Source organism: Carassius auratus, unplaced genomic scaffold, assembly GCF_003368295.1.
Source record: "Carassius auratus strain Wakin unplaced genomic scaffold, ASM336829v1 scaf_tig00216014, whole genome shotgun sequence".
NCBI classification, from domain to species: Eukaryota; Metazoa; Chordata; class Actinopteri; order Cypriniformes; family Cyprinidae; genus Carassius; species Carassius auratus.
In genome coordinates, this window is record NW_020528362.1 from 698,610 (window position 1) to 723,553 (window position 24,944).

The 24,944-nt window shown below is 35.3% G+C and overlaps 1 protein-coding gene across 1 annotated transcript in view; it reads left to right on the top strand.

Moving 5' to 3' along the window:
- Positions 1-24,944, top strand: part of LOC113096657 (carcinoembryonic antigen-related cell adhesion molecule 5-like) — a 66,024-nt gene that overhangs the window by 11,103 nt on the left and 29,977 nt on the right. Inside the window, exons 3-7 of the mRNA XM_026262069.1 lie at positions 4,476-4,757; positions 6,087-6,422; positions 16,723-17,001; positions 18,431-18,766; positions 22,023-22,286. Of these exons, the coding sequence (XP_026117854.1) occupies positions 18,763-18,766; positions 22,023-22,286 (268 nt within the window). The 5' untranslated portion in view covers positions 4,476-4,757; positions 6,087-6,422; positions 16,723-17,001; positions 18,431-18,762. The remainder of the gene's footprint in view (positions 1-4,475; positions 4,758-6,086; positions 6,423-16,722; positions 17,002-18,430; positions 18,767-22,022; positions 22,287-24,944) is intronic.

Consider the following 24,944-nt stretch of genomic DNA (forward strand, 5'->3'; position numbering starts at 1 on the left):
ACAATCTCAACTGAAACTTACACAGTTCTACATTTCAACTTTTAATGAAGCAAGCGGAGAAGATCTGAATGCACAACAGCAAATCCACAAAGCTTGGTTTATTACTTCTATCTTTTGAAGGAAGGTTTTGTTCACAGAACTGTAAACTTCACTATCATAATCTATGTTTGACCTAATCACAGCACAGTCAATTATTTTCAGTGACTGACAGCTTGCCCCCTCTCAGCTCCTGACAAACATCTTAAGACTTTTGTTCCTTTTGTGAATTTTTTCATCAATTTCTGAATATGAATTCTAAAATTTAATTTAGAGTCGATACACATTCGTAGTAAGATTCAAAAATCTTACTTCATAAACTTGTTCCAGCTGATAATAATACATTTTCACTGCTGGATCTGAGAGGAGAGCGATCACATGAGCTCTATCATCTTCTTTCCTATTGGCTGTCGCTCCCAAAAGTTGTTCTTCATTTGCATAAAGTTGAAGGATTCTCAACTTTGTCCCATCGCTGGACTCGCCCCATCCCGTCACCAACGGTCGCTGACGCTCATGTCTCCAGAAATCACCAGCTCCTCATTGAAGTGAAGGGGAACATGTCTCTTTCTCGTTGCGTGTCTCTTGTAATGTTAACGGAGCTTAATGAAGTGTGAGCGCTGAGCTACGGCTGATATGTAGAGTACTCAGTGTATTATACATTTTGAACTCATTAAAAATGCTAAAGACCATTAAATAAAAATGTTTCATTACATTATTTTTAACAGCATAGCTTCTGATTATTTATAACATTTTATTAAATATTTTCAGCCTCTATGCACTGCATATACTGAATATCCCCGTTCTGCACCACTGTATTCAGATACAGCACGTGTTCAGGGGTTTGGTGGAAAAACTAATCAATACTGAACATTTTATAAAAAGCATCCTGACCTTGACCGTTGGTCTCTGTGCACGAGTAAAAGTGTTCATGAGTCTCTGTCAGCACAGCAGTTCACTCCGAATCGACCAGGAAAACACACAAGCTATGAAAGAAAAGAAAAAACACTATATAGTGTCATACAAATACAGAGTAATTCTTTCCTCTGAACTGCTGCTTCAGACTCTTCATGTTTTTTTGTCTTTCTTTACAGATTCACCAACATCTACTCTGACTGTGACTCCAGACAATACAGTATTCACTGGAGAGAGAGTGAATTTGACGTGTGAGATTAAGTCTAACAGAGACTGGGAATATGAGTGGTGGAAAGGAACCTCAAACATTCAAGCGTCTCAGCGTCTCACTGTAGACAGAAACACTCTCACTATTGAAGGATCTGAATCATCTGATGCGGGTGATTACTGGTGTAGAGGACACATAGAAGGAAGATCAGTCTCATCACAATCAAGCTCTGCTGTTTCTCTCTCAGTAAAGGGTGAGTTTAATATCATTGTCCTCATAAAGAAACCTATTTGACAATATTGAAAGTTTATGATACTCTTAAATTATGTTAATGTTATACGCTACGAAATTGTGTAATATATGAATTAAAAAACAGAAATGTTTACTGAATATATATATCAGTGTTGCATTTAGTTGTTACCAATAATAGGAAACATTTTTAATAATCAACACCAACTACAAGCAAAGCAGATATTTAATTTAGTGCAGTATTTTCCTCATAATGATTGTGAGTTCATAACAGTGATCATGATACTGTGATGCTGTTTCTCTCAATATTTCCTCATAAGTGTATTAATAGATGGAGATCAGAAGCTGTAGTGAAGGTGAGATCAGATCAGATCAGTGTGTGTTCAGAGGAGAGACAGTCTCTCTCTTTACTTTTACTGTAGTCTCTGTCTCTATGATTACACACAGAGCTGGACATTCATGTTTTTGCTCAGAGACTCTGTGACTACAGCTTTTACACAATTACTAACCATATTTCATGTATTCATCATCTTTCATATTACATTAACTTAATTCTGAATAAAATGTAAGAATTTGAGAAGAGGTTATAGGGCTGTTACCAGTCAAATTAAATCAATATCAACTAAACTGATGTTTCCACTGCAGAAAGAAACTGAAGCAGCTGAAGTGAGATTGAGATTCATTCACAGACAGTTTAATGATGCTCAAATGTGTTCATTTCCTTTTTCAGTGCATTATGTTATATTCTCTGGATTTATCCTCACAAAGAATATCAAGGTAACATAAAAAAAAAATGAGGAAAAATAAAAAGCAGCCAAAGAACACATAATAATGCATCTTTAAAACACAGTAGCTGCACCCAAGACCAGTCGACCCGGGACCCGACCCGCCTGTACGGGTTCGGGTCTATATTTTAAATGATCAGCTGGGTCCGTGTCCGGTCCGAATCTATTTACTTCGTGTCCCGGGTCTGTTTAATACCTGTGCGATCGGACTCGGAGAACACCCGGCCGTGATCAGACACTGCTTGTGTTTATTGTAACTTGCAACTAGTAAAATTAGGAAAAGAAAAGTGTTAGCCAAAAAAAGAGCGCCCCCCCCCCCTCTCTATCTCTCTGCCGTAAGAAGCAGAGCGCGCAGACTCCGAGTTAATGCAAGGGCTGGCACAGTAATGATGCTTGCAGGCTTGACACACTCATATTTAATATATTTCAAATCAGCAACAAGATCTGAGGTGAACTGTCACATGAATGTTTTCGATGACACTCAGATTACGTTAAAAAGCATATTTCAGGTTGATCCGGCTAGCACACATGTGCAGTCTCGAGAGTGTGTCATGTTTCAATCTCAACCAGTGAGGAACAAACCACGCTTACATTTTATCCCATTTTTATAATAATATAAATAAATAACATCAGTGGCCATGGCACTGAACGAGCAATCCTTATTATAGTTCAAAAGGGCAAACAGTCGAAGTTAGTATGCGAGTTAACTCGAGTCATGGACATGGAATAACGAGAGGAATAAACGTTCCCGTCGGAGGATTGTAATGCATCAGAGGCAGTCAGGTACAAGGAAGAGAGACTATGGCTCCTTAAATTAGGTAAGACAGAAAGTTGTATTTTTCGCAACAGGTTGTAATAGCAATTTAGGGTGGGATATGTGATAATCGAGTCGCATATGTGTCTTCCCGGCGGATTCGGGTTCAGCTTTCAAATAATAGACGGGTCCGGGTCAGTTCGGTTCGGTGTAGTACATTACAGGTCTCTTTCGGGTTCGGGCACAAATTTTTGGACCCGTGAAGACCTTTAATCTGTAGATCAATGAAAGTGAAAGTTTGACATTTAATTTAACATGAAATATGATTATAGCACATCAAATTTGATGAATCCAGAAGATCACACATTCAAATTCTTTGTTTATTAATTGTAACTACACATCTTACAATTCAGTAATTAAAATATTTTAAATGTATGTATTGAGTGAAATCATAAGGGTCTAATATAAATCTGTATTTTTTTTTTTAGCAAAATCATGACATTTTCTGTGTTCTGGTGTCTCTGTTGCTCTCTGTATGAGGATCTTCTTCAAGTCCATTCCTGATCTAACTCTACATTCAGATGTTTGTCTGAGCGTGTGACTGTTAGATCAGATCTCCATCCAGTCACTTTATCAGATCCTGAGACATCCATCTTGTCCTGTCTGATCCCAAAACCAGTTCACAAAACCACATTCAGCCGTGAAGCTAGAACTGTATTAAAGAAAATCAACATGTGATGTTAAAAACCTTGACATGGACACATTCTCTTACTTGAGACAAACAATCATGTTAAACAACAACTGAAAGCACCACAAGAGCAAGAAAAATAAGTCAAATATTAAATAAAAATAAAAAAAATGATTATTTGATTAAATAAAACAATAAAATGATCAATGATTATAGTTCCACATTAATTAAAAAACTAAGAAAATAATAACAGATATATAATGGATGCTCTCCTGAAGAAACACACAGAGGATGTTATGAACCTTATTTTTCTGTGAATGTGTGAGACGTCTGGTTCATTAGACACTGTAGACAAATAAGCAGAAGAATAACAAAGTGCAGGAGACAGTAAAACTGTGTGCACTACAAAGCAGTGTGTTCATGATTCAGATCATGTGTTAAAATAATATGGAAGGACACAGGTTTACAATATCAAGCAACAAAACAATAAAATAGTGATTGACACCATAATCCAGAAACATTAAACTCATAAATGGCTCTTACAAGAAAAACAATGTGGATTGAGATTCCTGAGATCCTTCAAGACTTAACCAGAGCCTCCTCAAAAAACTGAAATGAGGAAACTGATGATAGTACACAAATAAAACAGATCCAATTTTACTGTGCATGAGTAAAAGTGTTCATGAGTCTCTGTCAGCACAGCATTTCACTCCGACTCGACTAAGAAAACACACAAGCTATGAAAGAAAAGAAAAAAAAACTATAGTGTCATACAAATACAGAGTTATTCTTTCCCCTGAACTGCTGTTTCAGACTCTTCATGTTTTTTGTCTTTCTTCACAGATTCACCCAGATCTACTCTGACTGTGACTCCAGACAAAACAGTATTCACTGGAGAGAGAGTGAGACTGACGTGTGTGATTGAGTCTGAACACAGAGACTGGAGATATGAGTGGAAGAAAGACAGTGTAAAGTTACAGTCGTTTCAGCGTCACACTGTAGACAGAAACACTCTCACTATTGAAGGATCTGAATCATCTGATGAGGGCCAGTACACGTGTGGAGGACACATAGAAGGAAGATCAGTCTCATCACAATCAAGCTCTGTTTCTCTCTCAGTGAAGGGTGAGTTTAATATCATTGTCCTCATAAAGAAACCTATCTGACAATATTGAAAGTTTATGATACTCTTAAATTATGTTAATGTTATACGCTATGAAATTGTGTAATATGTGAATTAATGAACATAAATGTTGACTTAATATACAAATCAGTGTTTCATTTAGGTGTTACCAATAATAGGAAACATTTTTAATAATCAACACCAACTACAATCAAACCAGATATTTAATTTAGTGCAGTATTTTCCTCATAATGATTGTGAGTTCATAACAGTGATCATGATACTGTGATGCTGTTTCTCTCAATATTTGCTCATAAGTGTATTAATAGATGGAGATCAGAAGCTGTAGTGAAGGTGAGATCAGATCAGATCAGTGTGTGTTCAGAGGAGAGACAGTCTCTCTCTTTACTTTTACTGTAGTCTCTGTCTCTATGATTACACACAGAGCTGGACATTCATGTTTTTGCTCAGAGACTCTGTGACTACAGCTTTTACACAATTACTAACCATATTTCATGTATTCATCATCTTTCATATTACATTAACTTAATTCTGAATAAAATGTAAGAATTTGAGAAGACACTATTGGGCTGTAACTAGTCAAATTAAATCAATATCAACTAAACTGATGTTTCCACTGCAGAAAGAAACTGAAGCAGCTGAAGTGAGATTGAGATTGAAAGCACCGCAAGAGCAAGAAAAATAAGTCAAATACTAAATAATAAAAATGATTAAATTATTATTTGATTAAATGTAAAAATGAATTATCAATTATTATACATACACATTAATTAAAAAACAAAGACAATACTCACAGATATATAATGGATGCTGTCCTGAAGAAACACACAGAGGATGTTATGAACCTTATTTTTCTGTGAATGTGTGAGACGTCTGGTTCATTAGACACTGTAGACAAATAAGCAGAAGAATAACAAAGTGCAGGAGACAGTAAAACTGTGTGCACTACAAAGCAGTGTGTTCATGATTCAGATCATGTGTTAAAATAATATGGAAGGGCACAGGTTTACAATATCAAGCAACAAAACAATAAAATAGTGATTGACACCATAATCCAGAAACATTAAACTCATAAATGGCTCTTACAAGAAAAATTAAGTGGATTGAGATTCCTGAGATCCTTCAAGACTTAACCAGAGCCTCCTCAAAAAACTGAAATGAGAAAACTAATGATAGTACACAAATAAAACAGATCCAATGTTATGAAATATGACTTAAAATAAGGAATTGTAGTTTTATAAAACATTTACAAAATATTCTCCCCTGAAAGAGCTGTTTGAGTCACTTCATATTTGTGTCTTTCTTCACAGATTCCCCCAGATCTAATCTGACTGTGACTCCAGACAATACAGTATTCACTGGAGAGAGAGTGAGACTGAAGTGTGTGATTGAGTCTAACAGAGACTGGAGATGGAGAATTGACAAGATTTATAACCAGAGATATTACTGGACACCTGACTGGAGATATGATTGGTATAAAGACAGTGTAAAGTTACAGTCGTCTGATCGTTACACTGTAAACACAGACACTCTCACTATCAGAGCAGTAACTACATCTGATAAAGGTCTGTACACGTGTAGAGGACAGAGAGATACAAGACCAAACTCATCACAATCAAGCTCTGCTGTTTCTCTCTCTGTGACGGGTGAGTTTAATATCATTGTCCTCATAAACTCTCTCTAATATGATCACATCCAACTGAGAGACTGTGGTTTTGATCAAAATGGAAAACTCTTACTGTTTACCAAATTCACCTCAGTGTAAACTCTATTCTGTTTTTTTCTTCATGTGAAACTAATCACATCACATTGCACATTTATTTCAGCACACTTTTTATACTCTTAAATTAACTGTATGATCTGTGAATACAACAGAACATACTGGATATTAATACCGTTGCCTTTAAAACACACACAAAATAAAGTAAATATTAAATTCCATAAAAAAAAAAAATATATATATATACTCTTGTAAGGTGCTTCTACTCACCGCGCAGATTTCCTCCAGATCTTTTCCACTCATGGGTTCAGTTCAGGGACAAAACCTGCAGTGACAGTAAACTGATGCCGGTATATTTGTAGTAATTCAAGCACTCGCTCTGTTTCTTTTTTTTTTTTTTTTGAAGTGAGGTGACACAAGTATGGTGACCCATACTCAGAACTCGTGCTCTGCATTTAACCCACACACACACACACACACACACACACACACAGCAGTGGGCAGCCATTTATGCTCTGCCGCCTGGGGAGCAGTTGGGGCTTCAGTGTCTTGCTCAAGAGCACCTCAGTCGGGGTATTGCCGGCCTGAGACTCAAACCCACAAATAAGATAAATGAAAAAAATTAAAACTTTCAATGTGGTACCAAAAGAGGCAATTACAGCAAATACAGTAGAGCTGCATGATTAATCGTTAAAAGATCGCAATCTTGATTAAGACACCCGCTCGATCTCATACCTAATGATAACGATTCCCTGAGTCTGTTAAACCTTTGACAAAGAATTACCAATAAATCAAATCCGTGCTCCCACTGAGACACAGAGAGAGCTCTTACCATGTTTGGTTAAGAAACATCTTCACAAACTGTCTTTTCAGCTACACAGAATTATTTCTTTCTTACAGTCATTTATATTGTCACAGAAATACTGGGATACAGTTTGTAATTCAGATATAAACATTGTTGTCTATATGGCAGCAGTGATCAAAATAGAGCAAATCCCCTTTTGAAAGTACTTCAAATAACGTTTGTCTTAAAAATGTATTTGTCAATGAATTAATATTTCATTCAAGAGAATCGTTCAAAAACGTTGATTCATCCAGAAAGCAAACAAGTGAAGTAGGTTTATGAGTGAGTCGTTGAATCAGTGATTTAAACAACTTTTTCATCATTCTAATATAAAAAATTGGGGTTTTTAAATATATTTTATATATGTTACCAGTCAAAAAAATTTGAACTGTAAGATGTGTAATGTTTTTTAAAGTCTCTTCTGCTCACCAAACCTGCATTTATTTGATCCAAAGTAGGCTACAGCAAACAGTAAAGTTTTGAAATAGTTTTACAATTTAAAATAACTGCTTTCTACTTTAATGTATTTTAAAATGTTGTAAGGAAATATTAGCTCATTTATTTTGAGAAGAATCAAATCTAAAGAACCGAATTGCTTTAATTTGACCGGGGTCCAAATTGATTTAGTTTATACTTCATCAACGGTTCGTCCAGCGAACTTAAAATTCAGTATATCCTTCAAATCTGTTTGAGTTTACTTCATGAACAAGATAATACAAATAGAAAGATAATTTATACGCTACAGGCTAGGTAGCACAGGATCTGGGCAAAGTTTTATCTTAAAATACACCACACAAGACAATACCTCTTTATAAATTAAACTTATTGAGCTATTCTATAGATTATATGGATCTAAAATTAAATGAACACACACACACACACACACACACACACACACACACACACAAACATACATACACACACACACACACACACAAACATACATACACATACACACACAGTTGCAACGGATTTATGAGGTGACTTAATGAGAAAATCTCTACCAAATTCACAGGCGTATCATGAATCAATAAAAGCAGAGCCCTAGTGTATCTTTACAACTTAACAACGACCTTGCACCATTTCAGCAATAGATAGAGGTTTGTTTGCCTTTACTTGTGGTCAGGGCCGTTTGAAGGAATTTGGGGGCCCCAAGCAAAATGGACATAGAGGCCCCCGACCCCCGCACGCACACAAAGCCTTCAGGAACCACAGCATAGCCAGTTTAAGTTCAGCCACACTTTATATAAATAAAAAAAAGTTTACAGTGCAAATACTGCTTGAAAAAATAGTTTGGTGGGAATTCAATAGTGATTTGCACTGTTTTTGTTTTCTAATAATATGACAGCACACACTTATCAGTTTAAACTCTGAGCTGTGCAGAATATCAGCTATAATTATAGAGCTTGTGGTACCTTGGCTATATAGAGGAAACATCAGCACTGAGAAGTGATGCATCTGTTGATGTTGAGGATGAAGTTGATGGTGTAGCTGGGAAAATAATTGAAGAAAAAATCTGAAATTACCTGTGAAGTACATTTTACCATTTCACTGTTAGCATATTGAAAGAGGTCACTATCAACAGCTCAGGGGTGCGTTTCCCAAAACCATAGCTGCTAACTAAGTTAGATGGTAGACACTTTATAATAACAATCATTAATAGATGGTAAATTGATAGTTAATTAATCTTGAGTTAATTGTCATTTAACTGTTAGCAAACAGTATTTTTACTTATTATAAAGTTTACCGAAAAATGAAAGATATGTTAGCATTTCCATATTTTGATATTAGAAGGGAAGGGATGCAGGCAGCATCAAGTGTTCACTACCAATGCTTAAAAACATCCCAAGCTAATGTTTGATGCACGTAATTTATTGTGTGGTTTTCATAACCCCCATTTGGTAAATAGATTATCATGGTGGAATAGTATAGCATGCTATTTGCTATGCCACTTTCATCTAGGGCTGTAACTATCGAATATTTTAGTAATCGAGTATTCTACCAAAAATTCCATCGATTAATCGAGTAATCGGATAAAATGTGTTTTTGCTTATTAATATTAATTATGCAAGAGAAAATAAGACTCTTGGGTCTCTTAAAATGAACAACTAAGTTTACTTTTTTTTTTACTTATTTTTTTATTTTTAAATGCACAGAATGCAATGCATACATCAAAAATAACATTTAATTATTACCCATTGTTTCTCTGTCTGTACTTGTACTGTGAACAATGACAATAAAGTTGACAGATGAATTTAGTGCATTTAAGTGCCATTCAGTTGGGGGTTTAAATAAAGCATTTTCTGAGATGCACATTAAACATTAAACACAAAACATTAATTTAATTTATATTTTAATTATTGAAAAATAAGAAAACTTAACTTTTTGGTAAACAGTGGGGATTTACTATTAAAAATAAAAAATTGAAGAAATTTTGTGTGATTAAACCTTAAAAAAAAAGTGTGATTTTTTTTTTTAGTATTAGTCTGTACATCCTGCTGAACAATAGTAATACATCTCTGGCAAATACTTGTCTAAAACAGGACTTTTATTTTGACGGGTTGACGTACCTTTACAGTTCTGTGCATGTGATGTGACGCTGTTTTACTCAAATCAAACGGTCAAATGCTCATGAAGTGACGGTCAGAGCAGTTCTGGAGATGTTCATGTGTTCTCTTCTTGTTTAGTGAGACAGTAGACGCTGAAATTATAATATATATATATATATATATATATATATATATATATATATATATATATATATATATATATATATATATTAGTGCTGTCAAAATTAGCGCGTTAACGCATTCGATTAATTTGAAATATTTAACGCGTTAAAAAAAAAATAACGTAATTAACGCGGTTGCAGTTTTTTTTTATTTCCAGTTGTGGCCTATGTGTGTTCAACGTGGAAAGAAATATGGATAAGACCAAGGAAGGACTTTTAGACGGAAAGTTTCAGTATAAAACTCTGCCGGATTACTCTTCAGTCTGCCACAAGAAACATTACTCTTCATTTAGTCTGCCACAAGAAACAGCAACATTAAAATCATGAACTCAAATGTCATTGTTTAAAAAAAACAAAAAAAAAAACAATGACTGTAACAGTGCGTAAATCAGACCTTTCTGTAACGCTAAGGTTAAAAAGCTTAAACGAAAATAACGAAATAATTGTGTAGCGGAGTATTTTTTGTACACAGTGCCGCGAACTGTCAATCACTCCTGTGCACGTGCATCACTGTCCTCCTCGCAGCTGCAGCAACTTGCGCTCTCTCTCTTCATCAAGCTTTAAAACAAAAAGGGGACAAAAAGATCATATTGTCTTTGTGCATAGGCTATAGATTAATTAGATAAATGAATATCTAAATTTGTGCCTTGCCGTCTACGGTATTTTTTTAGAATTTAGAAAAAAGATGCTGCAGCCAATGAACAGCCAGCGGGGTCTGCAGGACGACTCAACCTCCGCAGACAGTTTTTAATGTTTATCAGACAATAAATACTCAAGATTTTGCTTTAGTATAACTCACAACGAGTTTCACACACCTTCTCCGGCCACGTTGAGTTGTTGACACTTAACAGTGAGAAAAGCGACACATGCGCTATTCACTTGTGTAACTTAAGGGTGAATGGGTAATGTAGTTTCTGCTCTGGGTGGGATGAATTAGGAAGCTTGCATTGTGAAGGGCGCTCTGAAAATCGGCAGTGCAGGTAAAAGATTAAAACCTCTATTAAAACAGATGTCCAAATGAGTGTACCGGTACGCTACAAGCACGTTCTGGGCGCACGGAGAGGTGGCGGTACGCTCAAGAGCTATATTTGGAAGTGGCGGTACCAGTGCGTACAGGCCCACTTAAAGCACTGGCAATGACTATACTTTGGAATTTTTTTGCAGACCACTTAGAATTGAACATAGAAATCATTTTTGTTTTTTATTGGCATTGATTGTTTTGAAATTCAAATGGTACTTACATGCCTGTGTTTTTATTTCTGTAATAAATATGGCTTTCAAGCCAACAGTTAATTTGGAGGATATTGATGGTTTATTGCAGGTATGTTGTTTACATGAGAAAATCTGTGTTACAAGTTAAACAAAAATTCCAATAAACAATCATATTTTGAATTTAAATAGTTTCTTTGTCTTGAGTTTACATTAATTATTTACATTTTACATTTACATATCCAAAAAGTTTCCGTCTTTTAATTGCGATTAATCGCGATTAATCGCGATTAATTTTAAAAAAATTGTGCGATTAATTAGTTAATTTTTTTAAATCGATTGACAGCACTAATATATATATAATATAATTATTATATAACATATATAATATGAATCCTGCATGTTCTGCGTGTCTCTGTTAATGGAGCAGAAGGGTGACTTCCTTAATCAGATATTAGTCCATCACGTGAGATCACGTGGTTGGCTGGCTGCTGTCAGTGACTAGTGAGAGGGGCCCCCTTGAGGGGGATCCTGATAACAGTGTCATTACACGTTACTGCATTGAAGATCAAAGGGGCGCTCACACAGTGTCGTTGTATTTTATTCTTAACCAGTCGTTGTCTTGGGGCCCCAGACCAGCTCGGGGCACCAAGCAATTTCTTGGTTTGCTTGCCTTGTCGCGAGGGGCCTGCTTGTGGTTGTGCTGCTGGCCGCGGTGTCGTTTCGTCTCCTTGGCTCGTGTTGAGCTGAAAGGGGAATGGGAAGGGGAAAGGGGACAAAGTTTCTTCTGAGTCCTCTCGTTTTCGCTGCGTGAGCTTTGAAGATTCTGTCACGGAAAGTTGAAGTTTTTTATGATTTGCAATCACGCTGATGGCTAGGAGCCGGGGTTGAAAAGGGGCAAGCAAGCATGGTTTCGCTGTCACAAGGTTTCAACGGAGTGGTTTTGAGTTCTGGATGGCAAGAACGCTAGCAGCGTGAAGGTAGTTCAAGCCATGGTCAAGATGGAAGAGCAGCGTAGCGCAGCACACTGCATTCAAATGACACGATACACGACACAACCCTCGCCAAGAGACGATGCGCTTGTAGACTAGACTAGAGACTAGACCAGAGACTAGTTCAAGCATTGGGGTTTTATCGAAGCAGATTTGGTCCATCCCATGATGCGATCTCCCAATGGAAGCTGTTGCAGAGCTTAGACACGCCCCGTACTGTTTCTCGATCAAACATCATGCGGCATTGTCATGTGGGATGGATCTTTGGGTTAATACCTTATAAAGTGTCATAATATGCACACAATACAGAATCTGGAAATTTCATTTTACTCCAAGTTTAGGTAAATAACGTGAGCTTTCATTCAATACTAAACTTTCCATATCTTACACACATTTAATAGCATCTGTTAAAGTTATAAAAAACCATATATAAAACATTGTTTAAAGTTGCACCGATTACCTTGAGCACATCAAACATATATAAAGACATAAAACATTATTTGTGGATATAGTTAAACCTTCAGATTTCATAATGGTTGTCCTTTTGAGATAGTTTGTGGAAAAGTTCAGTTCGTAGAAAGAGTCGCAAGTAAGCAGGAAGCAAAGTCATGGGATGATCCTGTATTGATTCTTTGTGTTGAGGTCCACTAATTATTAACAATTCCTGGGGCGTTTCCATACATTGGGATCATGTGATGCTGTGATGCACAGGGTCCTTGTATCTTCTAAAAAGAGTTAATTAAATCAGCTCCCTTTTAGGGACTCAGGATGTCGATGTCCCATTGGTTTCCTCATGAGCGGGGGCATTTTGCAACAGACCTTTCCTCTGTTGTATGATCATGTTATCGCTTCGCTTAATGTCGCAATGTCCTTTATCCATTTGTTTTCCTGACAAAAAGGGGTCCAGGCAATCTTGAGCATTGTTTTCCTCAGCTAATCATTAACTGTGTTCAGATCGCAGATGGGAGGAAGCTCTTAATAATTACTTTGGCCGAAGCAGCCGATTCTGCAGTTAGTGGCGTGACTGTTCACCGAGGTCCTACAATGTAATTTATTTCTGTGATCAAATCTGTATTTTCAGCATCATTACTCCATTCTTCAGTGTCACATGATCTTCCAGAAATCATTCTGATATGCTGATTTGCTGTTAAAACAAAAACATTTATATATTCCAATAGAAATCAGTTTCTTACCGTTCAAAGACTTTTGGACTGGTAGTGTATATCAAAATGTTTAATAATTCAGATTAATTAGACACTTTTAATTTGACAACAATAACATTGTCACACATTATTTTATTTAGTTCAGAATCGTAGGAGAATCGTGATCTCTATAATTTATCAATAATTGTGCAGCCCTAGTATACATCAATTAATAATAATAATAATAATAATAATAATAATCATAATAATGAAAACATACAGTTAGTCTCTGTATGTGGTGTTTGACATTACAGAAATTCCCATGATGCAAAGGGAATTACAGTTGTTTGCTTTAAAGGGAATTTGCATTATTATACTGGATGATAACCAGTAAATAAATGTAGAAATGACAGAAAATGTCTTAAAACCCTCTGGAGTCTAAAGGTTTAATAATCAAAGCAAATAAAAGAGGAGGTAAAGGGTAGCCTTGCCTCATCCCTCTCCCAACTTTTTATTGTAGAGGAGCGGCATCCATTAGTCAGCGCAGCATTAAGAGGCCCATTATAATATATATCACTTAATGAAGTGATCACCATGTGATCAAATGCCTTCTCCGCATCTAGATAAATCACAAGACCATCTACTGACTGCTGCCTGGCAAACTGTATCACATTCAACAGCCGCCGCATGTTATTGACAGTTGCGTCTTACAGTAAAGCCTGTTTGGTCATCATTTATTACAGTGGGGAGAAGGCATTCTAACCATGTTGCTAATATTTTAGTAAGAATATTCAGATCTACATTAAGCAGCGAAATAGGTCGGTATGACGAACAGTCCTCCGCTTGTTTATCTTTTTTTCAAAATTAAAGATATATCGACCTCTGAAGACTACAGAGGGTAGTTCAGACTATTGAGCGAATCATCGGTACAACCCTCCCTTCCATTCAAGATCTGTACTTATCCAGAGTGAGCAAAATCACTCTGCACCCCTCACATCCACAAGTGGGTATAACTGCAGACCGGAAATCTCCAAAATGGGGCGTGACCTCCAAAAGTGGGCAGAACCTCCAAAATGGGGCAGGGTCTTCTTTCACAAAGACTTTCATCATTGGCCATGTCCCCCCCCCCCCCCCCCCATTTGGAGATCTCCAGGCTGCAGTTATACCCTTCTTCACACAGCACACTCCCTCTTTGAACGGTTGCCATCTGGTCGACGCTACAGAGCACTGAACACCAGAACGACCAGACACAGGACCAGTTTCTTCCCTCAGGCAATCTATCTAATGAACTCTTGATAATAACTGGAACACACTACACTATTTATGTACACATATATTTAGTGTATATCATCCTTAAGCTTTGATTCTAAGATCTCTTTTTGTTTGGCTTGTCTGCACCTTTTACTTCGTGTGTATGCTATAATAAGGCTTCTAGATAAAGCTTTGGCTGTACTACTATCCACAATGGACAGGATAGAGGAGTCAGATTTTTTTCTTTGTTAATAATGCTAAATATTTCCCCACTTTATCCCCATGCTTGTATATTTTTCTGTTTAGCTAAACTAATTTTCACTTCTGCTTGTGTTGTTCATATTCATAATCATATTCATAATCATATTCCGGCCTGAGCCTGAGACTCGAACCCACAACCTTAGGGTTAGGAGTGAAACTCTCTAACCACTCGGACACGACTTCCCCATGTGTGATGCAGTTATTCTGCAGTTCAACAAGGTTTAAAGATTGATGCAACAGAATTATTGGATAAACCTAAATTTAATCTATAATTAAGATTAATTCTTAATGGTGTAACCCACCTCAATCAGAAGTGTTCTTGTACAGCTCGTGTCACACTATATTCAGACAGGACACAGCTGCACATTTACTGAGGGGTGAACAAGATCCCTGTATTCTAGCCCTGACACAAACTCCACAGAAAACCTTCTGTAAATCAACGACCAGAAGCCCATTAACTAGATTGTGTATGGACAGATACAAACTCATCAGGGCATATAAAAACTTGGCATATACGTAACAACCAAGGGGGCAATTTCATGATCTTTCATCTCCAAGCTGTTTCCTTACTACCCAACCAAAGCTTGTTATTTCTTTGTATTATTTCCAACAATCTTTCAGAAGTAGTCTAACTGGATGGTTTCCAGATGTCCCTTTACACCAGTACCTCAATCTCAACTGAAACCTAAGCTGTTCTAGAGACAATTCTTTTAATGAAGCAAGCGGAGAAGATCTAAATGCATAACAGCAAATCCACAAAGCTTGGTTTATTACTTCTATCTTTTGAAGGAAGGTTTTGTTCACAGAACTGTAAACTTCACTATCATAATCTATGTTTGACCTAATCACAGCACAGTCAATTATTTTCAGTGACTGACAGCTTGCCCCCTCTCAGCTCCTGACAAACATCTCAAGACTTTTGTTCCTTTTGTGCATTTTTTCATCAATTTCTGAATATGAATTCTAAAATTTAATTTAGAGTCGATACACATTCGTAGTAAGATTCAAAAATCTTACTACATGAACTTGTTCCAGCTGATAATAATACATTTTCACTGCTGGAGCTGAGAGGAGAGCGATCACATGAGCTCTATCATCTTCTTTCCTATTGGCTGTCGCTCCCAAAAGTTGTTCTTCATTTGCATAAAGTTGAAGGATTCTCAACTTTGTCCCATCGCTGGACACGCCCCATCCGGTCACCAACGGTCGCTGTCGCTCATGTCTCCAGAAATCACCAGCTCCTCATTGAAGTGAAGGGGAACATGTCTCTTTCTCGTTGCGTGTCTCTTGTAATGTTAACGGAGCTTAATGAAGTGTGAGCGCTGAGCTACGGCTGATATGTAGAGTACTATATATATTTATTATACATTTTGAACTCAATAAAAAAGCTAAAAACATTTAAATAAAAATGTTTCATTACATTATTCTTAACAGCATAGCTTCTGATTATTTATAACATTTTATTAAATATTTTTAGCCTCTATGCACTGCATATACTGAATATCCCCGTTCTGCAACACTGTATTCAGAAACAGCACGTGTTCAGGGGTTTGGTGGAAAAACAAATCAATACTGAACATTTTATAAAAAGCATCCTGACCTTGACCGTTGGTCTCTGTGCACGAGTAAAAGTGTTCATGAGTCTCTGTCAGCACAGCATTTCACTCTGACTCGACTAAGAAAACACACAAGCTATTGAAGAAAAGAAAAAAAAAAACACTATATAGTGTCATACAAATACAAAGTTATTCTTTCCTCTGAACTGCTGTTTCAGACTTTTTTGTCTTTCTTCACAGATTCACCCAGATCTACTCTGAGTGTGACTCCAGACACTGCTGTCTTCATTGGAGAGAGAGTGATTCTGACGTGTGTGATTGAGTCTGACAGAGACTGGAGATATGTGTGGTGGAAAGGAGACACATACATTCAAGTGTCTCAGCGTCTCACTGTAAAGAAAAACACTCTCACTCTTGAAGGATCTGAATCATCTGATGAGGGTCAGTACACGTGTAGAGGAAACATAGAAGGAAGATCAGTCTCATCACAATCAAGCTCTGTTTCTCTCTCAGTGAAGGGTGAGTTTAATATCATTGTCCTCATAAAGAAACCTATTTGACAATATTGAAAGTTTATGATACTCTTAAATTATGTTAATGTTATACGCTATGAAATTGTGTAATATGTGAATTAATGAACATAAATGTTGACTTAATATACAAATCAGTGTTTCATTTAGGTGTTACCAATAATAGGAAACATTTTTAATAATCAACACCAACTACAAGCAAACCAGATATTTAATTTAGTGCATTATTTTCCTCATAATGATTGTGAGTTCATAACAGTGATCATGATACTGTGATGCTGTTTCTCTCAATATTTGCTCATAAGTGTATTAATAGATGGAGATCAGAAGCTGTAGTGAAGGTGAGATCAGATCAGATCAGTGTGTGTTCAGAGGAGAGACAGTCTCTCTCTTTACTTTTACTGTAGTCTCTGTCTCTATGATTACACACAGAGCTGGACATTCATGTTTCTGCTCAGAGACTCTGTGACTACAGCTTTTACACAATTACTAACCTTATTTAATGTATGCATCATCTTTCATATTACATTAACTTAATTATTAATAAAATGTAAGAATTTATAGGGCTGTTTCCAATCAAATTGAATCAATATCAACTAAACTGATGTTTCCACTGCAGAAAGAAACTGAAGCAGCTGAAGTGAGATTGAGATTCATTCACAGACAGTTTAATCAGGACCATTTCTGTCAAGTATATTTATGACAATTATATTGCATACAGTTAGTGTTGGTTGTATGGTTGCATTCTAGCGATGGAAGAGATGCTTAAGAATGGTATTCTCTGGATTTATCCTCATAAAGAACATTAAGGCAAAAGATAAATTATGAGGAAAAAATATAAGAAGCCAAAGAATAAATAATAATGCATCTTTAAAACACATACGCCTTTCATCAGCCGCTTCATTACAGAGAGACTTCCAGAAGTATAACAATATGTTGAGTCACAATATATCATAATACACAAATACAACAATAATTATTGTAGAAAGTGACAGTATATCATCTGTAGATTAATGAAAGTGAAAGTTTAGACAGATTTAATTTGACCTGAAATATGATTATTGCACATCAAATATGATGAATCCAGAAGATCAAACATTCAAACTTATTTGTTTATTAATTGTAATTAATTAAAATAAAATTAATTTAATTCAGTAATTAAAATAGTTTAAATGAATGTAGTGAGTGAAATCATATGTGTCTAATATAATTCTGTATTTCCTGAGATCCTTCAAGACTTAACCAGAGCCTCCTCAAAAACTGAAATAAGAAAACTAATGACAGTACACAAATAAAACACAGCCAATATTATGAAATATGACTTAAAATAATGAATTGTAGTTTTATAAAACATTTACAAAATGTTTTCCACTAAAAGAGCAGTTTGAGTCACGTTATATTTGTGTCTTTCTTCACAGGTTTACCAAAATCTTTATTGACTGTGACTCCAGACAGTCCTGTATTCATTGGAGAGACGGCCAATCTGAAGTGTGTGATTGAGTCTTACAGAGACTGGAAATTGAGAAATTACCTGACAGACCAGAGATATAAGTGGCCATATTACAGTGTCTGGAGCTATGAGTGGTATAAAGGCAGAAAGTTACAGTCGTCTGAGCGTTACACTGTAAACACAGACACTCTCACTATCAGAGCAGTAACTACATCTGATAAAGGTCTGTACACGTGTAGAGGACAGAGAGATACAAGACCAAACTCATCACAATCAAGCTCTGCTGTTTCTCTCTCTGTGATGGGTGAGTTTAATATCATTGTCCTCATAAACTCTCTCTAATATGATCACATGTCCAACTGAGAGACTGTGGATTTGATCAAAATGGAAAACTCTTACTGTTTACCAAATTCAGCTCAGTATAAACTCTTATTATTTTATATTATTATTTTTCATGGGAAACAAATCAAATCTTACAACAATAGTGACTCAAACTGTCACATGACCTCATTATATTGCACGTTTACACTCTTAAACAGTACGGTCGCAAGGTCTGTGCCAAGTGTGCGACCGCACAGTGCCTCACGCTTCTAGAGAGCCTCGATCCCAGCCCACATTTGATGTTATTTAGGTCTCATTTTCCACCAATTTTGTCCTTTGAAAGACTAAAATATTCATAGCTGATAGACAGTATAGCACTCTGTGTTTAAGAATGAGTAAAGCTGTTTGATGTTAGGATGACAACGAGTTTTAAAAGTTAAACTTTTAGGCTGGTCTAGAGACTTTTTTACGTCCTTCGGGCCGGGCTTGGGGCCAGGGCCACTGCTGCTCAAATGAGTGCCCTAAGCAGAACTGTATTGTTGTGCCCCCTCCCCAAATTATTCTGGAAGTAAAAAAAAACTATAGGGGTCAAAATAGACCTTTAATAAAATATAAAAGTAAATAACTAAATTGTAATTACATTTTATTATTTACAAATTACAATTGTAGCTAGACAGTAACCTATGGCTATGATTTACTAATACAGTTGTATGATTGATTTTTGTAGTCTCAAGCGTTCATAACTGACACAGAAGAAAATTTTACTTCAATTAAACCAAAGAATAATCTTTGTAAGGGCTGTGATGTCCACATGTTTTTCTTGAAGAAATTATAGAGGCATTTCTATAGCAAAAAGGTGACCAAAAATGAAATATTAAGTGGATTGCAAGTGTTACATCGGCAATTATCAGACCTTTTTGGAGCCCTTTACAGGCATTTGTAATAATATTAATTGTAATGTAGGCTACATAAATTATAAATTTGGTATTACATTGTTATGCATGCATATATGTTGCATGTGTGGTTGTGCTTCAGAAGTGTCCCAGCTCCAGGTCACTTCTGACCCGTCCCCTCCACTCTCTCCCACTTGTGCGCTTTCTGTACTGTCCTGTTTAAAATAATACAAAATAAATCCTCATAAAATATAAACTGAATGCAAAATAAATAACACAATCAATAACAAGTAAGGTTGGAAACAAAGTGCACAACTCTATTCATTAAACACTTATTTAATGTATTCAGATGAAAGTTTACAATAACAAATTATACACAAGCAGTGTTTTCAGAGCCCCTCAAATACACTGTTTTAGAACACTAGCTATACAGTGTATTCAGTAAAACAAGTACAAATAAAAATAAAGTACATTTTCATTTAACTAAGTAAAATCAAAACCTATCACACAAGATGAATGAATCTCTCTAGCAGAAGTGACAGTGCAATTAAGCAGATGAACAATTCCTTACCAATGTTTCAAGAAAAAGCTGGATCCTTGATGACTCTACAAGGGGGAAGAAGAAGCGGTTTACAGAAAAGTTCTTAAAAAGCAGGATTTCATTTTAAACCAGTGGTTCTCAAATATTTTATACCAAGAAACACTTGTAAAAAACACATCTTTGTCTCTCTAAGTTCCACCATAATGACCAACATTAAATTTCAGCGTTGTAGTAAGCCAAACTATTCAGCTACAGCTCTACAGTTCAAAATGAGGCAGTTTTATTCCTTATAAGAATATTTATTGTTGTCAGCCACATTAACATTTACACAGTTTGAATATCAACACTGTACTGTGCTTGCATACAGGTAAATGAAAAACTTAGTTTGAATTAAAATGTGTTATAATAAAAGTTACATAACTGTGCTGTACTTAAATGTAAAAAACAAAGAAACCTTACTCAAAGATTAAATTAAAATGTATTAATATTAATTTATATTGAATTAAGTGATTTCTAGAACCAGAACATCTGAGCATATCACATCAGTCCTCAGGTCCTTACACTGGCTCCCAGTTACATTTAGGATTGATTTTAAAGCAATTTTACTCGTATTTAAGTCACTAAATGACCTAGGACCAAAACCAAAGTTTTAACCATTGTGTACGAAATGTGCTACAGTATAAAAACTTGTCTTGCCTACCAGCAGCACAACATCATATGAGCATCTAACTTGGGCATCTGTGATAAAGCAATACAAAAATACACACACAGGTGTTTATCTTCTGCAGGTTACATGTCCTTTAAGTTACCCATTTGTAAACTCTGGTAACTATATACGATTCATTGTCCAGTTTCCTGGAAGAAAGCCAGATCATGATCAAATCAGTAAAGTAAAACAACCGATAAGAATTATTTCAGTGTGATAAAGCAGCGACATGTATTTAGTTATCATGATTAAAATATAATAATAATAATAATAATCTTAAATAATTTAATATAAATTATTTAAAAGTTTGTTAACCTTTTTCAACCATTTAGCATTAAACATTTTCAACGTTGTTTCAACGTTAAAACAACTGACCTTATTTCAACCATAATTCAACGTTGAAGGTCGGTCATGTGCCGGCGGGCGACATCACAATCGATCAGATGCAGGTTAAAGTTGTGTTCGTTACTATAACAACCCCCCCTTACCACTACCCTGCTCTTAAATGATGTAAATGTAGTAAAGTTTGCAATTGTGTGAACATACTGGATATGAATATCAATGTTTTGTTATACCAATATTTACAAATATTTGTGAAGTAATTAATAACAATGACAAACAAATCTTAAATTTAATGCCCACTGTAAGACATTTAAGGGTTGACACTGTTCCCAGTAAGTTACTGTAATTAAGATTACTGTAACCATACATGTGCTTCAGTTTTAGTTAACTGACAAAGGAAACAAACTAGACAAACCTCTCAAACTCATAGTTAAGTTCTTCTCTGGTCATGAATGATCTGAGTGACTGACAGAAGCGTGTGTGTTTCTGATGCTTCAGTGCAGATTCTATTAACAATAATTATAACAAACTTATGCTAATTGCTTCTAATAGCTAAGAGATTTTGATGCTTTTTTGAGTCTTTTCATGGTGCAAAATGAATTAAGATTATTTGCCTTTAAGGGAATTTACAGTAATAACTGTAGAAAGTACAGAAAATGTCTTAACAGTGTTATTAACCTTCTTATAGGTTAATAACAGTGATCATGATACAGTGATGTTGTTTCATCAATATATCCTCATATGTGTATTAATACAGAGAGACCAAAAGCTGAAGTGAAGGTGTCTCCAGATCAGCGTGTGTTCAGAGGAGAGACAGTCACTCTCACATGTGTCATACAGAGAGGAGGAGACATTCAGTGGACATACAGCTGGTTTAAAGATGGTTCAGTCATCAGAGACTTCACTGAGAGAGTCTTCACCATCACATCTGTGTCTTCTAGTGGTAAATACAGCTGTAGAGGAGAGAGATCAGACTCACAGACATCACACACCAGTGCTGCTCTTACACTGACTGTATCAGGTGAGTCTGATGATTCTTTTAAATCTATATTTGTAGCTCAGTTTATATTTCTACTCTGCAGTTTTGTCATTTGTCACTTCAAATGCTTTGAGCTCTCTAAAGTTGGATTCAGATTTACTGTCAGAGTTTTTATCACTGAAAATCAATCAATGATATACCGTAATTCCTCAAATACAAGCTGGGGCCTTTATTTACCTGAACTGCAGAAGGTAACAGGGTTTTATTAGAGACAGGCCTTTATTTCTAATTCCATCTGTTTGAAAAGTAATTGTTTTAAATAACCCGTTTTAAATGAAAAGTGATAGTGTTCCAGTGGACAGAGATCATAACACTAGCACATAATCAGTCCAGAATCAATCACCAAAAGAATCAGTTCGGTTCAGACGCTCTGTGAGTCAGTCTGCTTCACGCTGAATCACACATGCGCAGTATCATCAGCTCCTCGGTTCTCGAATCGAACGCGTCCGACAGAAACGGTTCTAGGCTCAGTATACTGGTGATCCAAAAACCGATGCAACCGTTTTTTGACTCGAGAACGAGAAATGCTCTGGCAGTGAGCATGTACGTTCGTTATCTGGCTCTGCTGATTATCCACACACATTTTTCCCTGATCTTTATTTAAGACCGGCCTTTATTTGTCCGTGTTTAGCACGCCCCCGGCCACTATAAGAGGCCCGGTGTTTATTTGACTACCGTTTTTTATTTGAGGAATTACGGTAATTCCTTTTGTTTTTATTGTTATTTTGTGGTGTAACTCTGCTGGTCTGTTAGAATTAAAACTATGAAAACTTTGTTAGTTACAGTTTTCTTTAAAGTTATCGCTCTTGAAAGGGCCTTTAGTCATTTTTCTTTCTACATGCAGTGCTCTGTTTCTGTAAAGCAGTGATTCACAAACCTTTTTCATTTCATTTTATTTTTAGCTGAACGCTTTTGACATAAAATATTTACTTGAAATATGCCAGAATTGTTTTTATTAATATTTCGGTAGCACTTTATTTTACAGTCATGTTCCTCATGTACATACTATGTACTTATTATATAATAATACGTTTTATTTTGATTTATTTATTTATTTGATTTAATTATTAGCTTTCCATCAACTCACAACCCCCTGCAGTTTTCTCACAAACCTCAGTTTGGTTAAGCCTGCTTTATAGGACAAATATTGTGCAGTTATTAGTGATTTTAAACTTGTTTTAGAAAGCTTAATAATCACACATTTATAGTTAATTAAATTATTAAATTAACTTAAACTAAACTATACTAAACAAGTGTTTTATAGGTTAAAGCCTATTCTGCTTTGAAGCGGATTGTATAAATAGATTTTATATAATCTACTTATTACTAAACTATTTTCTGAGTCAGTGTCTGAGTCAGGCTGCAAAGATTAAGTTGACTGATGAATGACTTTATTCTCGATATTTAATTATTTTTATTCTCAATATTTCATTTCTGAATTTTTCTGGATATTTAATGAGTTTAATCTCACATTATAGGCTTTATTCTGGAAAAGGTTATTATTATTATTATTATTATTATTATTATTATTATTATTATTTGGCCCTACAATCTTCTTCCTTACTCTCTCATTTGGCACAAATCCAGATGTTTCCATTTCACAATGTTGGCTACTTGAATTTGAATGCTACATACTGTTATTTATTAGGCCAATGTAAACCAGGCTTTGTACTGAAAAAAAAAAAAAAAAGTCATGGTCCTCTTCATGTGCTTGACCTGAGCTCAGGCTGAATGGCACAGATTGTACTGCGAGCTGTTTTAATTAATCAGTGTTAATTAAATCTAGATTCTATATGTTTGGTTTAATGTTTTAAGCCTATATATAAAATAATAATAATAATAATAATAATAATAATAATAGACTACAAGGAAGGAATAACTGACAACGTGCTCCTGAATTACAAAAATCTTATTGAAGCAGTGTTAATTTTGACACAAAATTTTAATTTAGTTTTAGTCTTAGTCTTTTGACTATAATTCTTTTTAGTTTTAGTCAAGTTTTAGTCATCTGATTTGTTTTAATTTTAGTCTTATTTTAGTCGACTAAAATTGCTTGGTATTTTAGTCGACTAAAATTGCTTGGTATTTTAGTCGACTAAAATAAGACTAAAATCAATAACAGATTTACTAGACAATTTTTTACAGCTGGTATAGGAAACAAACTTAACAAAAATATATAAAACACAAATTCAACTTTATTTCAACACAACTGTGTCTTTATTTCGATTCAAAAGCTTTTATGCAGCAACAAACACTGTCATGATAATATAAACAATAACTAGCTGCCAATTGACCATCAATAAAAGAAAAATAATGTTAGGTCCAGGACCTTAAAGCTTACAGCTGAGCTGAACAATATGTGCATACATTTAAAGTAAATATTTAACAAGTTGGCAGCTAGGTGGATAAAAAAAGTAACAAGATTTTATAAGGTATTCATTTGTCTAGCAATATTGTATGTTTTAAATACTACAATATTGCTAGATTTGTATGTATAATGATAGGATGTGAACATTCATGTTTCACATGACTAATATAGAAATATTTGTGATATTGTCAACAAGTAGAACATTATAAAATATACTAAACATTGGTATTAATCAAATGTATTTATCATGATATTACGTATTAGTATTGTGC